We start from the raw sequence: 18,803 nt of genomic DNA, 5'->3' as shown, positions 1-18,803 counted from the left end.
CACTGTATGGGGTTTAGCAGCCTCCCTGGCCTCTACCAGCTGGACACCCATAGCTCCTCCTTAGTAGTGACAAACAAAGTTATCTCCAGACATTGCCAATGTCCCCGTGGGGAGCAAAGTTGCCCCCAGTTGAGTACCAGTGATCTAGAGAGCACAATTGTAATTACTTAGCTGGTCTTTCTGCCCAGATCTTGGTTCTTCTCTTCTCCAACCTGTTCATCTTTAAGACTCAGCTTAAATGTCACCTCCTCTGCAAAGCTTTCTTGAACATCTCATCCCAAAACAGATTTAGTCACTTGTTCCCATCTGCTTCCAAAACAACTCCTCTGTAAGTTTAAACCTCCATGAGTTTAGCTCTTTCATGACCTTCATTACAATGTGTCATGTTGGAGATACAACTGTCTATGGCACTGGATTTTCAGTTCTTGAGAGTAGCTACATGTTGTTGGACGGTGCGGTGGCACTTGTGCTTACGAAATGTTTCTTATGAAATCTTTAATCCAATATTGTGAGGCACCTGCTATGATCTCTGTTTTACAGAAGTGGCAGCTGTGTCCCATAGAGGACATATTACTTGTCCAAGGGACCGTGGCTCCTAAGTGGTGGAGCCAGGATCTGATCTGCATCTGAATGACCCCAATGCCTATCTTTTCTAACCTCTCTGTTATACTCACCACTTACTGGTGGTTGTTAGTGAATGTCCAGGCTATTTCCAGGACCAGAGCTATCTTCACCATATCAGACTACTCACACACTCTCTCCATATATTAATAAAGATTACAAAAGCCACAGCCACGAAGAAAGAAAGAGAGAAACTGTAAGAAGATAAGAGTTCAGCATGTCCTGGGGAGGCAGCCCAGGTCTGCATATTTACCTTCTGGGATCATGGGGATGTAGACCCCTGCTAAGACTGGTATCTGTTCGTTCTGGAAAACTGTGGAGACAATAAAAAGATTGGTGGTTGTCAGGGGCTCAAGGAGGGAGTAGAAGGGGTGAATAGGTAAAATTTGGCATTTTTAAGGTGGTTAAACTCTTCTGCATGATACTATAATGGTGGGTACATGACATTGTGCATTTGTTAAAACTCATAGGATGTACAGCACCAAGAGTGAACCCTAATGTAAACTGTGGGCTTTAGTTAATAATAATGTGTCAGTATTGGGTTAGCAACTGTAATACAGTTACCTTATCAATGCAGGATGTTAATAATAAGGAAATCTCTGTGCAGGGAGATAGAGGGTACATGGTAATCTTTTGCACTATTTGCTAAATACTCTGTAAACCTAAAATTACTCTAAAAACTAAAGTCTATTGATTTTTTTAAAAATTAAAATAGATAGACACAGAACCATGGCATGGGACCAGGAGAGCAGGGAGGTAGACTGAAGTCTCCTGGCATTGATCTACCAGGAGTACACCTAGTGGGTTTCCTATAAGAAAGCTGAGCAACCCTGGAGGAAGAGAGAGACAGTGTGTGCAATCCAGCTATATGACTCAGAGGAACTCATAGTGGCATTCCACCCCAGAAACTCAGGGAACAAAATCCACACATGGACAAATCCTGTGCTCATGCACCACTGCAGGTTTTACAACTTCAGCAGTAGGGACTTTAGGGGCTGATAATTTTTTGTGGCTGGGGCTGTGGGGTTGTGGGCCTTCCTGGGCATTAGAGGCATTAGAGGATGTTTAGCAGCATCCCTGTCACCCTTTAGATGCAGTAGCATCTCCCAGTTGTGACAATCAGAAGTATCCTCACACATTGTCAAGTGTCCCCTGGGGAGAAGAACTGCCCCTGTTTGAGAAACACAGGTTAGGTGTATTATCTCCATCTTGTCTTACCTGTCTGCCCCCATCCTGGCTCTCTCTTCTCATGAAGCTGTTTAGGTTCCCCTCTCTGCAACCTCCCTCCCATCTCAGCCACCTCCTGCTTCCCTTTTCTCTCCCTGTTTTCATCCTTGACTCCTTACCATCAGAGAATCTGTCTACCCTGGTCACTCCCTAATACTTTACACCCCCGGGGGGTGACTGGAGCCCCTCAATCCTAAATTCTCTTGTCTATTTCTTTTCTCTACTTCCCCACAATCCTTTTACCTCTGGTTTTTGGCAGGGACAGAAAGAAGAGAGAAGTTAAAATTCAGGCAGGTGTTCTGGGTAACTTGGGGGGTGTGTGTTAGTCGCTCAGTCATGTCTGACTCTTTGCAATCCCATGGACTGTAGCCTGCAAGGCTCCTCTGTCCACAGGATTCTCCAGGAAAGAATACTGGAGTGGGTAGCCATTCCCTTCTCCAGCAGACCTTCTTGACCCAGGGATCAAACTCTGGTCTCCTGCTTTGCTGGAGGATTCTTTACCGTCTGAACCAGCAGGGAAGCCAACTTGGAGTGGTAGCTCTTTTCTCTCTGCATGTGCGTTCTCACCTGTCCTGCAAAGCAATCATCACATTATCTTGAAACTAGGAAATGGAGCCTTGACTGCTGTCCCCTCCCCACTGACTCAGATTGCACAGGGAATTGTCTAAACAGCGTGGCTTCTCTGAGTCTGGGGCAGGTGTTGGCTCCTTAGGTCTGTCCTGCTCAAGTGAGAGATAGTGACCCACCTGGAGCTCCAGGCTCTGCATTTTCCTCTGCCTCACTCCAACATCTGCTTCACTCCAGCAAGAGGCCCTGGCATGGTGTTTCCCTGCCAGGGAGGGCTGCAAGGCAAGGAGCCTGCCAGCCTGAGCATGCCAGCTGCTCAGGGGGTTTTACCTGAGCCTGCCTTCCATCATTTATGCTGCCTTTACTCTCTGCCTGTTGCCTCCTCTCACTGTGGTACCATTGTCCCTGCCTCCGCCTCTGCTACAGGTATGCCAGGACTCCAGGGAACCCTGTGAGGCATAGGACAACCCCAGGGAGACTCTGTCCTCACTTTCCTTCCCTCCCTGTCTTCCAGGGGTAAGTTGATTACCTGTGCTTCTCAGAGACTCCAGCAGAGTCTAATGCCCTGAAGTTGGAGGATTTGGGGTCCTGGCTTCTGACTTTGGGAGAAAAGCAGCCTTTTCACTGCTCACTGGGGCTGAGAAAACTACCCAATGTACCTTTCCAGCTTCATTCTTTCCCTTCCAGGTTATTTTTCCAATTGAACGCCTGTTTTTTTTTTAATTTTTAATTATCAAGCAAATATTTGTTTCTTCTTATCAAATAATTGAAATGCTATAAATCAGGCTCAGAGTCATGCAATGGCCAGTCATGAGATGACTATGATGAATGTGATGGACATACTTACAGACCTCTGTATGCATGGGGCATTTGAACAAACACAAGCCCATAAAATAGTAGTGTCGTGAGGTTTTGTTGTGCTTTTTGATTTTGTTTTATTCTTGTAGTGAAACTCATACAACATAAAGTTAACCATTTTAAAGTGAACGATTCAGTAGCACGTAGCACATTAACAATGTTGCATAACCATCATCTTTATCTAGTTCTAGAACATTTTTATCAGTTCCCAAAGTGGGAGATCCCATCCCATTAACAGTCCTCCTCCCTCAGCTCATTAGCCCCAGATTAGTGAAAGACACAAATCTGCTTTTTCACCTTATGAATTTGTCTCTGCCAGACATCTCAAATAAGTGGAATCATACAATACGTAGCCTATAGGGTCTGGCTTTTTCACAGCATATTTTTGAGATTCGCCCATCGTGTAGCAAGCATCAGTGCCTCGTTCCTTTTCATAGCTGAGTAATATTCCATTGTGTGGTTTGACCACATTTTGTGTATTCATTCACACGCTGATGATATTTAGGTTGTTTCTGCCTTTTGGCTGTGTGAATAGTGTTTCTATGGATATTTGTGTACAAATATTTGATTGAATTATTTTTTATTTCTTTGGGGTATATTCCTAGTAGTGAAATTGCTGGGTCATATAGTGATTCTGGATTTAATTTTTTGATGAACCACCAGACTGCTTTTCATACTGTGTGTTTAACACAGGGCTGATTGTTCTGTAGGTACCTTTCTGTAACCTGGCTTTGTTACTCAGTATTTTAGAGTGATATTCATGTTAGTTTATGTAGCTCAAGGTTTCTTGACCTTGGCAGTGTTGAGACTGGGGGCTGATGGATCATCTTTCGTGGTGTGGCTATACTGTATTCTGTGTGCTCAGCCATATCCGACTCTCTGTAGCCCCATGGACCATAGTTCTGCCAGGTTCCTCCATCCATGGAACTTTCCAGACAAGAATACTGGACTGTGATGCCATTTCCTCCTCCAGGAGATCTTCCTGACCCAGGGATCAAGCCCACGTCTCTTGCATCTCCTGCTTTGGCAGCTGGGTTCTTTGCCACTAGTGCCACTTGCTAAGATTAGCATCCTTGATTTCTAGATGCCACTCCAGTCTTGACAAAATTGCCTCTAGATATTGCCAAATGTCACCTCGGGAACAAAATCACCTATAGGTGAGAACCACTGTTATAGAAACACCTCGTTTTTATAAAATCAATTTAATAAAGTGGTTTCACAAATATAGGCAGTACACATTCAACTGTTAGAGATCTCAGCTTGCTTCTAATTTTTCTCCATTATTAGGAATAATACAGTACATATCTTTGTACATCTTCTACTACAGTGAGGCACTATCTAATTCAAATACAAACCAAGTTGTCAGATGATCATGTCATAAGAAACATGAATCTTAAATTTAAGAATAGTCAAGCTAAACTTCCAAGCGACTGTGCTAATTTACACTCTCATCCATGTGTCAGAAGATCTATTTCCCCCCACCCTCACCAATGTTGATGGTGTGAAACTTAATTTTGCTAACATGGTTGTCAAGCAGTCAAGTGACTTCCAACTGTCACTTAAAACTGCTTGTCCCTAATTGCTACTGGGGTTGAAAAATCTCCACTTTTTTCATGTTGGAGTATACTGATTTACAATGTTGTGTTATTTCCAGGTGTACAGCAAGGTGATTTAGTTATACATATATCAAGGTTTCTCTGGTGGCTCAGACAGTAAAGAATCTGCCTGCAATGCAGGAGACCTGAGTTCGGTCCCTGGGTTGGGAAGATCCCCTGGAGAAGGGGATGGCAATCCACTTCAGCTACAGCCCATGGGGTCACCGAGTCAGACATGACTGAGTGACTAACTCAGTACATATATCAATACATATATCTATTCTTTTTAGATTCTTTCCCCATAAGATTATTGCAGAGTATTGAGTAGAGTCCCCTGTGCTATACAGTAGGTCCTTATTGATTATTATATAAATAGTGGTGTGGTGTGCAAAGTCACTTCAGTCGTGTCCTACTCTGTGTGACCCTTGGATGTCCTCTGTCTATGGGATTCTCTTGGCTCCTCTGTCCATGGGATTCTCCAGGCAAGAATACTGGAGTGGGGTGCCATTTCCTTCTCTAGGGTAAACAGTGGCATACATTTGTTAATCCCAACCTCCTGATTTATTCCTCCACACACCTTCCCACTTTGGTAAGCATAAATTGATTTTCTAAGTCCATGGGTCTGTTTCTGTTTTGTAAATAAGTTCATTTATATCCCTTTTTCAGCTCAGTTCAGCTCAGTCGTGTCTGACTTTGTGACCCCATGGTCTGCAGCATGCCAGGCTTCCCTGTCCATCACCAGTTCCCAGAGCTTGCTCAAACCTATGTCCATCAAGTCGGTGATGCCATCCAACCATCTCATTCTCTGTCATCGCATCTCCTGCATCTCTTGTAGTGGCAGGCAGATTCTCTACCACTGTGCCATCTGGGGAGCTATGTATCATATTTTAGAGTCCACAAATAAACAATATCATACAATATTTGCCTTTCTCTGTCTGACTTACTTCACTTAGTATGATAATTTCTAGGTGCATCCATGTTGCTGCAAATGGCAATATTTCATTCAGTTTTATGGCTGAAATTCCATCATATATATGTACCACACTTTCTTAATTCATCTGTCATTGTGCATTTAGTTTGTTTCCATGTCTTGGCTATAAATGCTGCAATGAACATTGGGGTGCCTGTATTTTTTGAATTATGGTTTTCTCTGAATATATACCTAGAAGTGGGATTGCTGGATCAGATGGTAGCTCTATTTTTTTTTAAAGGAACTTACATACTGATCTCTGTATTGACTGTCACAATTTACATTCTCACCAATGGTGTAGGAAGGTTCCCTTCTCTCCACATTCTCTATAGTATTCATTGCTTGTAGACTTTAATGATGGACATTCTGACTAGTGTGAGGTGATACCTCATTGTAGATTTGATTTGCATTTCTCTGATAATTAGCAGAGTTGAGCATCTTTTCATGTTTTATTTGTTTTGGCCTTCTCTATGTCTTTTTTGAAGAAATGTCTATTTAGATCTTCTACCCACTTTTTGATTTTTTTTTGTTTTGTTTTTCCTTCTTTCTTTTTTCCTGTTGAGCTACATGAGCTGTTTGTATATTTTGGAGATTAATCCTTTGTTGGCTGCATCTTTTGCAAATATTATCTCCCATCCTGTGGTTTGTCTTTTCATCTTGTTTATGGCTTCCTTTGCTGTGCAATGCTTTTAAGTTTAATTAAGTTATATTTGTTTATGTTTGTTTTTATTTTCATTACTCTAGAAGGTGGATCCAGAAAGAAACTGCTGCAATTTATGTCAAAGAATATTCTGCTTATGTTTTCCTATAAGAGATTTATAGTACCTGGTCTTACCTAAGGTCTTTAATCTATTTTCAGTTTATTTTTGTTGTGGTGTTTGAGAATGTTCTGATTTCATTCTTTTGAAAAATCTCCATTGTTTATTAACCATATGGGTTTCCTTTTTTGATTGCCTCTTTAAAAGTTTTTCTCTATTTTTTTAAAGATTGTTTTGTTCTTACTGGTTTGCAGGCATATTATTAGAGACTTTTTAACATAAATTTATTCATTTTAATTGGAGGCTAATTACTTTACAGTATTGTAGTGGTTTTGCTATACATTTCCATGAATCAGCCATGGGTGTACATGTGTTCCCCATCCTGAACCCCCTTCCCACCTTAGAGATTCTAAATACTCATTTTACCTACTAAACTTTTTCCTTTAATTTCAATTTCTTGTGCCTTAATACAGTTCCTGTCAGAAACCTTCTACTTGGTCTCTTCTAATAGTTTTATATTGAAGGTTCAAGGGTTAAAAACTACAGTATGTGGGTCCACTGCCTGTTTTTATGAATAAAGTTTTATTGGAACATGGTCATGACAATTTGTTGACATATTGGCTGTGACTGGTGTGTGCCACAATAGCAATGTTAAGTAGTTGTGACAGATATGTGACCTGCAAAGTTGAAAATATTTACCATCTGATCTTTACACAGAAGTTTGCCAAGCTCTCAAACTTTAATCTACAAAAAATATGTTGCAAACATTTCAGATTTGGTTTCAAATTATTTTTAAGACTTTATTTTTTTTAGAATGGTTTTAGGTTCACAGCAAAATTGAGAGGAAAGCACAGAGATTTCCCATATACTGTCTGTCCCCCTACCCCCAACATGTACAGGGGCCCCCATTATCAACATCCTCCACCTGAGGTGTACATTTATTACAATCTTTGAACATACATTGGTACACCATCATGACCAAAGTTCATAGTTTGCATTGTCCTTCATTCTTATACATTCTCTGAATTTCAACAAATGTTTAAAGGGGTGTATTCATCAGTATCATACCATGTAGAGTATTTTCACTGCCTTAAGGCTGAGCGCCGAAGAATTGATGCTTTTGAACTGTGGTGTTGGAGAAGACCCTTGAGAGTCCCTTGGACTGCAGGAGATTCAACCAGTCCATTCTGAAGGAGATCAACCCTGGGATTTCTTTGGAAGGAATGATGCTAAAGCTGAAACTCCAATACTTTGGCCACCTCATGCGAAGAGCTGACTCATTGGAAAAGACTTTGATGCTGGGAGGGATTGGGGGCAGGAGAAGAAGGGGATGACAGAGGGTGAGATGGCTGAATGGCATCACTGACTCGATGGATGAGAGTCTGAGTGAACTCCGGGAGTTGGTGATGGACAGGGAGGCCTGGCATGCTGCGATTCATGAGGTCGCAAAGAGTTGGACACGACTGAGCAACTGAACTGAACTGACTGAACTAAGGATCCTCTGTGTTCTGCCTATTCATCCATCTGTCACTGCTAACCTCTGGCAACCACCGACCCTTTTACCCTCTCCATGGGTTTGCTTTTCCCACCATGTCATTCAGTTGGAATTATACAGTAGGTAGCCCTTTGAGATGGGCTTCTTTCATTTTGTTGTGTGCACTAAAGGCTCTTCAATTGCTTTATGGCTTGATAGATCACTTTGTTTGTTTGGGTTTCTTGCACTTAATAATAGTCTCTTGTCTGGATGTTTCACAGTATTTATCTATTCACCCACTCAAGGATATCTTGGTTCCTTCAAGTTTTGACAGTTATGATAAAACCTGCATAAACATCCATGCATAGGTTTTAGTGTGAACCTAAATGAGTATTTGGGTAAATACTAAGGAGTGTGATTGCTGGATTGCATAGCCAAGAGTATGTTTAGTTTTGTAAGACACAGTCAAACTGTCATTCTAAATGACTGTACCTTTTCACATTCCCAGCAGTGAATGAGAGATCTTACTGTTCCACATCCTTGCTAGCATTTACTGTTATCAGGATTCCAGATTTTAGCCATTGTGATAAAGTTTCTTTTTAATGGCTAACATCATCCCAGCACAGTTTAATAAATAACCCATTGATTTGCAATGCCACCCTTTTTAATATAGCAAATTTATTTACACATGGGGCTGTTCCATGACACTTACACTGTTCTACTGTTTTACATGTCTATTTCTGTGCAAGATAATGTTATTTTAAAAAATTATTTTAGTTTTCTAACTTAACTTTCAGTTCAGTTCAGATCAGTTCAGTCACTCAGTCGTGTCCAGCTCTTTGCGACCATATGAATTGCAGCACACCAGGCCTCCCTAACTTAACTTTAGTGGTTGTAAAATGTTTATAGTATGTTATTTGTGTACTATAATGGTATGGTAGCATAGTAGTTCATACTGTCTGATTTAGAAACTACTCACTCTGATCCTAATAACCTCCTTAGATTATAATTATTAATATATAAACAGGTGTATATGTGAATCACTAATTCTCACAATAATTGCATGAGTTAGGTATTCATGGCCTCCCAGTTTTCCAAGTTTAAGAAACAAAGGCATAGAAACTTTAAATAACTTGGCCAAGCTATTCAGCCATGAAGAATTTGTTGCTTGGTTTGTGTGTGTGTTTTGTTTTGTTACAATGTTTATGTCACCTTTTTTAAATTTTTATTTTTACTTTATTTTACGTTACAATACTGTATTGGTTTTGCCATACATTGACATGAATCTGCCACGGGTGTACATGAGTTCCCAATCCTGAACCGCCCTCCCACCTCCCACCCCATATCATCTCTCTGGATCATCCCCGTTCACCAGCCTCAAGCATCCTGTATCCTGTATCAAACATAGACTGGTGATTCATTTCTTACATGATATTATACATGTCTCAATGCCATTCTCCCACATCATCCCACCCTCTCCCTCAGAGTCCAAAAGTCCGTTCTATACATCTGTGTCTCTTTTGCTGTCTCGCATACAGGGTCATCATTCCCATCTTTCTAAATTCCATATATATGTGTATATACTGTATTGGTGTTTTTCTTTCTGGCTTACTTCACTCTGTATAATCGGCTCCAGTTTCATCCATCTCATTAGAACTGATTCAAATGAATTCTTTTTAATGGCTGAGTAATACTCCATTGTGTATATGTACCACAGCTTTCTTATCCATTCATCTGCTGATGGACACCTAGGTTGTTTCCATGTCTTGGCTATTATAAATAGTGCTGCAATGAACACTGGGGTACATGTTTCTCTTTCAATTCTGGTTTCCTCGTTGTGTATGCCCAGCAGTGAGATTGCTGGGTAAAAAGTTCCATTCACCATTGCAATGAAAAGAATAAAATACTTAGGAATATATCTACATAAAGAAACTAAAGACCTATATATAAAAAACTATAAAACACTGATTAAAGAAATCAAAGAGGACGCTAATAGATGGAGAAATATACCATGTTCATGGATCAGAAGAATCAATATAGTGAAAATGAGCATACTACCCAAAGCAATCTTTAGATTCAATTCAATCTCTATCAAGCTACCAGCGGTCTTTTTCAAAGAACTAGAACAAATAATATCCAGATTTGTATGGAAATACAAAAAACCTCGAATAGCCAAAGCAATCTTGAGAAAGAAGAATGGAACTGGAGGAATCAACTTGCCTGACTTCAGGCTCTGCTACAAAGCCACAGTCATCAAGACAGTATGGTACTGGCACAAAGACAGAAATATAGATCAATGGAACAAAATAGAAAGCCCAGAGATAAATCCACACTCCTATGGACACCTTATCTTCAACAAAGGAGGCAAGAATATACAATAGAGTAAAGACAATCTCTTTAACAAGTGGTGCTGGGAAAACTGGTCAACCACTTGTAAAAGAATGAAACTAGATCACTTTCTAACACCACACACAAAAATAAACTCAAAATGGATTAAAGATCTAAATGTAAGATCAGAAACTATAAAACTCCTAGAGGAGAACATAGGTAAAACACTCTCCGACATAAATCACAGCAGGATCCTCTATGATCCACCTCCCAGAATTCTGGAAATAAAAGCAAAAATAAACAAATGGGATCTAATTAAAATTAAAAGCTTCTGCACAACAAAGGAAACTATAAGCAAGGTGAAAAGACAGCCTTCCGAATGGGAGAAAATAATAGCAAATGAAGCAACTGACAAACAACTAATCTCAAAAATATACAAGCAACTTATGCAGCTCAACTCCAGAAAAATAAATGACCCAATCAAAAAATGGGCCAAAGAACTAAATAGACATTTCTCCAAAGAAGACATACGGATGGCTAACAAACACATGAAAAGATGCTCAACATCACTCATTATTATTAGAGAAATGCAAATCAAAACCACAATGAGGTACCACTTCACACCAGTCAGAATGTCTGCGATCCAAAAATCTGCAAGCAATAAATGCTGGAGAGGGTGTGGAGAAAAGGGAACCCTCCTACACTGTTGGTGGGAATGCAGACTAGTACAGCCACTATGGAGAACAGTGTGGAGATTCCTTAAAAAATTGCAAATAGAACTACCTTATGACCCAGCAATCCCACTGCTGGGCATACACACTGAGGAAACCAGAATTGAAAGAGACACATGTACCCCAATGTTCATCGCAGCACTGTTTATAATAGCCAGGACATGGAAACAACCTAGATGTCCATCAGCAGATGAATGGATAAGAAAGCTGTGGTACATATACACAATGGAGTATTACTCAGCCATTAAAAAGAATTCATTTGAATCAGTTCTGATGAGATGGATGACACTGGAGCTGATTATACAGAGTGAAGTAAGCCAGAAAGAAAAACACCAATACAGTACACTAACACATATATATGGAATTTAGGAAGATGGCAATGACGACCCTGTATGCAAGACAGGGAAAGAGACACAGATGTGTATAACGGACTTTTGGACTCAGAGGGAGAGGGAGAGGGTGGGATGATTTGGGAGAATGGCATTCTAACATGTATACTATCATGTAAGAATTGAATCGCCGGTCTATGTCTGACACAGGATACAGCATGCTTGGGGCTGGTGCATGGGGATGACCCAGAGAGATGTTGTGGGGAGGGAGGTGGGAGGGGGGGTCATGTTTGGGAACGCATGTAAGAATTAAAGATTTTAAAATTTAAAAAATAAAAAACTAATAAAAAAAAGAATTAAAAAAAAATGGGCCAAGGAACTAAACAGACATTTCTCCAAAGATGACATACAGATGGCTAACAAACACGTGAAAAGATGCTCAACATCACTCATTATCAGAGAAATGCAAATCAAGACCACAATGAGGTACCACCTCACACCAGTCAGAATGGCTGCGATCCAAAAGTCTGCAAGCAATAAATGTTGGAGTGGGTGTGGAGAAAAAGGAACCCTGTTACACTGTTGGTGGGAATGCAAACTAGTACAGCCACTATGGAGAACAGTGTGGAGATTCCTTAAAAAATTGCAAATAGAACTGCCTTATGTCACCTTTTTTAAAAATTCATTTTTATTGAGGTCACATTGATTTATAACATTATATAAGTTTCATTTGTACAAAATTGTGTGTCTGTTTTGTCAAATAGACCCTTGACAGTGTGGTCATCACCAAAAATTTAGTTTCTCCAACTTAGATGTAGAGAACAAACTACTGGTTACGTGAATACTTAACTCATGTGCCTCCTTGGGGAGGAACAATTCAGGAGCAGGGAAGGAAGAGGTACAAACTGTTACATATAAAATAAATATAAGGGTATGCTGTACAGCATAAGGGATATAGTCAACATTTTATAATGAGAATAAATGGGTATAACATTAAAAATTGTAAATTACTATATTGTACACTGTAACTTACATTAAAATAACGTTTGACATCAACTATAATTCAATTTTAAAAGTAGCTGTTATCCATCAACAGACAGTTGACCCCTTTACCCAATTTTCCCTTCTCACTATTTCCCCTCTGACAACATCTACTCTGTTTTCCATATCTATGTGTTTGTTTTTGTTTGATTTGGTTTGTCCATTTATTTGGCATTTTTGTTTATTATTTTTTATATTTTATGTATGAGTGAAATTGTATGGTGTTTGTTTTTCTCCTGCTGACTTACTTCACTTAGCATACTACCTTCAATATGTGTATATATATATATATATATATATATATATATGTATGTATATATATATATGTGTGTGTGTGTGTGTGTATATAAAATCCTTAAAAGGTGAAATTCTGCCATTTATGACATCATGGATGGATGTTGAGGGTATTATGCAAGATAATCAGGCAAGAATATTGGAGTGGTTGCCATTTCCTTCTCCAGAGGATCTTCCAAACCCAGGGACTGAACTTTTATCTCCTGTATTGCCTACATTGGCAGGCAGATTCTTCACCACTGAGCCACTGGGGAAGCTAGTAAAAAAAGAAATCTTGCCAATTATGACATCATGGATGGATGTTGAGGGTACTATGCTAAGTGAAATAAGTCAGCTGGAGAAAGACAAATATCATACAATTTCATTCATACATAGAGTATAAAAAACTAATAAACAAATAACCAAAAAAAAAGGCAAAAAAAAAAACCCCAAATAAGTGGACAAACCAAACCTAACAAAAACAAAAATGTACATATGGAAAAAAGTAGACGTTACCAAAGGGGAAATAGGGAGAAGGGCAAACTGGGTAAGGGATTGACTATATAGGGCTATGGATAATAACTAATTTTTTAATTGAATTATAGTTAATGTACATCATTATCCCTTGGAGGAGAGAATGACAACTCATTCCAGTATTCCTACCTAGAGAATCCCATGGACAGAGGATCCTGGCAAGCTATAGTCCACAGGGTTGCAAAGAGTTAGACATGACTGAAATGACTGAGCACACACACATATATAAAAAAAGATCTTAATGACCCAGATAACCACGATGGTGTGATCAGTCACCTAGAGCCAGGCATCCTGGAGTGTGAAGTCAAGTGGGCCTTAGGAAGCATCACTACAAACAAAGCCAGTGGAGATGATGGAATTCCAGCTGAGCTGGAATCATCCTAAAAGGTGATGCTGTGAAAATGCAGCACTCAACATGCCAGCAAATTTGGAAAACTCAGCAGAGGCTACAGGACTGAAAAATGTCAATTTTCATTCTAATCTCAGAGAAGGGCAATGCCAAAGAATGTTCAAACTATTGCACAATTGCCCTCATCTCACGTGCTAGTGAAATGATGCTCAAAATTACCCAAGCTAGGCTTTAATAGTACGTGAACTGAGAACTTCCAGATGTTCATGCTGGATTTAGAAAAGGCAGAGGAAACCACAGATCAAATTGCCAACATCTGTTGGACCATAGAAAAAGCAAAAGAATTCTAGAAAAACATCTACTTCTGCTTTATTGACTATGCTAAAGCTTTTGGCTGTGTGGATCGCAACAAACTGTGGGAAATTCTTAAAGAGGTGGGAAATTCTTAAAGAGGTGGAAAATTCCTAAAGAGATGGGAATACCAGACCACCTGACCTGCCTCCGGAGAAATCTGTATGCAGGTCAAGAAGCAACAGCAGAAGCAGACATGGAACAACGGACGGGTTCCAAATTGGGAAAGGAGTATGTCAAGGCTGTATATTGTCACCTGCTTGTTTAACTTATGAGCAGAGTACATCTTGTGAAATGCTGGGCTGGATAAAGCACAAGCTGGAATCAAGACTGCTGGGAGTAGTAATATCAATAACCTCAGGTATGCAAATGACACCACCCTAACAGCAGAAAGTGAAGAGGAACTAAAGAGCCTCTTGATGAAGGTGAAAGAGAAGAGTGAAAAAGTTGGCTTAAAACGCAACATTCAAAGAACTAAGATCTGGTCCCATCACTTCATGGCAAATCGGTGAGAAACAATGGAAATAGTGACAGACTTTATTTTCTTGAGCTCCAAAGTCACTGCAGATAGTGACTGCAGCCATGAAATTAAAAGATGCTTGCTCCTTGAAAGAAAAGCTATGACAAACCTAGACAATATATTAAAAAGCAGAGTCATTACTTTGCCAACAAACGTCCATATAGTAAAAGCTATGGTTTTTCCAGTAGTCATGTACAGATGTGAGTTGGACCATAAAGAAAGCTGAGTGCCCAGAATTGATGCTTTTGATCTGTGGTGTTAGAGAAGACTCTTGAGAGTCCTTTGGACTGCAAGGAGATCCAACCAGTCCATCTTAAAGGAGATCAGTCCTGAGTGTTCATTGGAAGGACTGATGCTGAAGCTGAAGCTCCAATACTTTGGCCACCTGATGCAAAGAGCTGGCTCATTGGAAAAGACCCTGATGCTGGGAAAGATTGAAGGCAAAAGGAGAAAGGGACATCAGAGCATGAGATGGTTGGATGGCATCAGTGACTTGATGGACACAGGTTTTAGAAAGCTCTGGGAGTTAGTGATGGACACGGAAGCCTGGTTTGCTGCAGTCCATGGGGTCGTAAAGAGTTGGACATGACTGAGAGACTGAACTGACGTGAGATAAGCAAAAAAGAAAAAGACAAGTACCACGTGGAAACATATATCTCTTACATCTGGAAGCTAAAAAAATAAACAAGTACAGACCAGAATAGTTCAGTTCAGTTCAGTTCAGTCACTCAGTCATGTCCTACTCTTTGCCACCCCATGAATCACAGCACACCAGGCCTCCCTGTCCATCACCATCTCCCGGAGTTCACTCAGACTCACGTCCATCGAGTCAGTGATGCCATCCAGCCTTCTCATCCTCTGTTGTCCCCTTCTCCTCCTGCCCCCAATCCCTCCCAGCATCAGAGTCTTTTCCAATGAGTCAACTCTTCACATGAGGTGGCCAAAGTACTGGAGTTTCAGCTTCAGCATCATTACCTCCAAAGAAATCCCAGGGCTGATCTCCTTCAGAATGGACTGGTTGGATCTTCGTAGTTACCAGGAAATGGAGGAGTGGAGTAGTAAGACTGGTGTTTTTAAGGGTACAAAATTGCAATGAATAGTAGGTAAGTCAGAGAATATAGTGAATAGTATAGACAGCAGCATTGTACTACAATCATAAAACTTGCTGAAATACTAAAACTGATTTATCCCAACCAGTTAAGAGAAAGGAAAACTGTTTAATGTGACAGAGGAGGGAAATATCACTGCAATGGAAGTCATATTGCTATATATAAATGTGTCAAAGTAATGCTTTATACACCTTAAATTTATACAGTGTCATATGTCAAATGTATTCAATAAAGTACTTACATGAATAAAAATATATTGTTTCTATCTTTAAAAGAAAAACATTCTAATATTGGGAAGCATTGTTGTTCAGTCACTAAGTTGTATCCAACTCTTTGCAACACTGCAGCACTCCAGGCTCATCTGTCCTCCACTATCTCCTGGAGTTTGCTCAAATTTATGACCATTGAGTTAGTGATGCTATCCAAACATCTCATCCTCTGCTGTCCCTTTCTCCTTTTGCCTTCAATCTTTCCCAGCATCAGGGTCTTTTCCAATGAGTCAGCTCTTCGCATCAGGTGGCCAAAATATTGGAGCTTCAGCTTCAGCATCCATCTTTCCAATGAATATTCAGGGTTGATTTCCTTTAGGAGTGACTGGTTTGATTTGTTGCTGTCCACGGGACTCTCAAGAGTCTCTTCCAGCACCACAATTCAAAAGCATCAATTCTTTGGTTCTCAGCCTTATTTATGGTCCAGCTTTCACATCTGTACATGACTACAGGAAGTGATGTCTGCTTTTTTATATACTGTCTGGGTTTGTCATAGCTTTCCTTCCAAGGGGGAAGCATCTTTTAATTTCATGGCTGCACTCACTGTCGGCAGTCGTTTTGGAGGCCAAGAAAATAAAATCTGTCACTACTTCCATATGTTTATTTCAAAAGCAATTAGGTCTGAAGAGTCTTTAAAGAGGCTGGGCAAAGGGGTTCTTGCTGAGAAGAAGCTTCCGGAGGGCTCCCTTCAGATCTCGGTTCCTCAGGCTGTAGATGAAGGGGTTCAGCATGGGGGTGACCATGGTGTACATCACTGTGGCTGCCATGTCCCTCTGGGTGGTGTGTGTAGATTCAGGGTTGAAGTAGACCCCGATGATAGTCCCATAGAAGAGACAGACAACACAAAGGTGAGAGCCACATGTGGAGAACACTTTCCATCTGCCCTGAGCAGAAGGCACCTTCCACACAGTCACAGCAATGGGTGTATAGGAGGCCATGATGCACACAAAAGAGATGAGAACCACTGGGCCCCCAAGGACCAGCACCAGCATCTCATTGACTTGGGTGTCAGAGCAGGAAAGCTTGATCAAGGCATTGAGGTCACAGAAGAAGTGCAGGATCCTATTAGTGCAAAAGGACAAGTGAGACATCAGGAGAGTGTGGACCATGGAGATGAGGTTGGCTGAGATCCAGGGTATCACCACCAGCAAAGTACACCGAAGGACACTCATGATTGTCATGTAGTGCAGTGGGCGGCAGATGGCCAGGTAGCGGTCATAAGCCATGGCTGAGAGAAGCATGCTGTCGGCTGCCCCAAAGGCGATGAAGAAATACATCTGGGCCAGGCAAGCTGAGAAGGAGATGGTGGTGAGCCCACACAGATGGTTCACCAGCATCTTGGGGGTGGTGGTGGAGGTAAAGCAGATGTCAAGAAGAGATAAGTTGCTGAGGAAGAAATACATGGGGCTGTGGAGGTGAGGGTCCAAGATGATGGCCAGGATGGTGAGAAGATTCCCCAGGCACCCACTCAAATACAGAATGAAGGACAGGCTGAAGAGCACCTGCCTCTGCAGGGGCTGCTGGGAGAGGCCGAGGAGGATGAATTCAGAGACTTGGGTCTGATTGTCCATGCCCAGGCAGTGCTAAAGCCAGAAATAGGGGCATCAACAGTGGGAAGGAAACAGATTACCTTACTGCTCTTTCAAACCCATCCCTGACGATGCATCTCACTTAACCACGCTGAGCCTAGTTTCCCCATCTGTTACATGGGACTAATTTTTCTAATTCCTTAGGATTGTTATAAGGATTGAGTGAGAAAAATAGGAAAAGGGGATTAAATCCATAGCTGACATGTTATATGGACAAATATTTTTATTTGTGGGAACTCTTAGTGATATTATCAAAATAAAGAGTCTTACGTTAATTAGCTTGATTGTGGCAATTATTTCAGAGTGTATACATGCATCAAAACTTCAAGTCTTACATCTTAGTTATACACAATTTTGTCAATTATTCCTTAATTAAGATAGGGATAAAAGACATAAAATGAAAATAAACAGCCTAGGCACTTCTAGGGTTTGATACTTAAAATAAATAGTAAAAGAGTGACTAAAGACAAACTCTGAAAACACACCTGGGTTTCAGTTCCAGTTCTGCCACTTACTGGCTGTGTGATTTAGCCAAGGGACATACATTTCTGTGCCTTGGCCCAGATGGTAAAGAATCTGCCTGCAATGCAGGAGACCTGGGTTCAATCCCTAGGTAAGGAAGATCCCCTGAAGAAGGGAATGGCTACCCGCTCCAGTATTTTTGCCTGGAGAATTCCATGGACAGAGGGGCCTGGCAGGCTATACAGTCCATAGGGTCACAAAAGAGTCAGACACAACTGAGCGCTTAACACTTTGGCCCTTTGCACCTGCTGTCTCCTGCTTGGAAGCTTCTAGCCTCCAGCTTCGCCTCACTTAAGTTGCTTCCACTTCTTCAGCGATCCCTTCCCTGCTCCTCTCCTCTTTGGGGTGGAGCCTAGTGGTTCTCATCCTGGCACTACTGACATTTGATGCTGGATCATATTTTTGTTTGTTGTGCAGACTGTCTTATATATTATTGTACGACGTTGAACACCTGGCTTTGACCCACTGAATGCCAATTGCATTCATCCTATCTCCAGTTGTAAGGGGCAAAAATATCTTGAATAACACCCCTTGAGCAGGAGTAGAAACTTCCCCCAGCTGGGGATCACTGATCTAGGTTAAACCATGACAGACTCTCTCCTTCCCTCAGCATCTATATACGTTGACTAAGTTAGAGTGGCCCATGGGAGCGTGCATGTGTGCTCAGGCACTTTAGTCATGTCCAAACTCTTTCTGACCCCATGGACCATAACCCTCCAGCATCCCCTGTTCATGAGATTTTTCCCAGCAGGAATACTGGAGTGGGCTGCCATGCCCTCCTCCAGGGG

The 18,803-nt window shown here is 41.0% G+C and overlaps 1 protein-coding gene across 1 annotated transcript; it reads right to left on the bottom strand.

The window, feature by feature from the left end:
• Positions 1 to 16,536: 16,536 nt before the first annotated feature.
• LOC138441662 (olfactory receptor 1f45-like) lies at positions 16,537 to 17,475 on the bottom strand. Its single transcript, XM_069592760.1, has one exon. The coding sequence runs from the start codon at positions 17,473 to 17,475 to the stop codon at positions 16,537 to 16,539; it is 939 nt and encodes a 312-aa protein (XP_069448861.1).
• Positions 17,476 to 18,803: the final 1,328 nt, after the last annotated feature.

Source organism: Ovis canadensis, chromosome 5, assembly GCF_042477335.2.
Source record: "Ovis canadensis isolate MfBH-ARS-UI-01 breed Bighorn chromosome 5, ARS-UI_OviCan_v2, whole genome shotgun sequence".
NCBI lineage: Eukaryota > Metazoa > Chordata > Mammalia > Artiodactyla > Bovidae > Ovis > Ovis canadensis.
The sequence above is the reverse complement of the archived record's forward strand: the minus strand, read 5'-3'. Positions and strand labels throughout refer to the sequence as shown.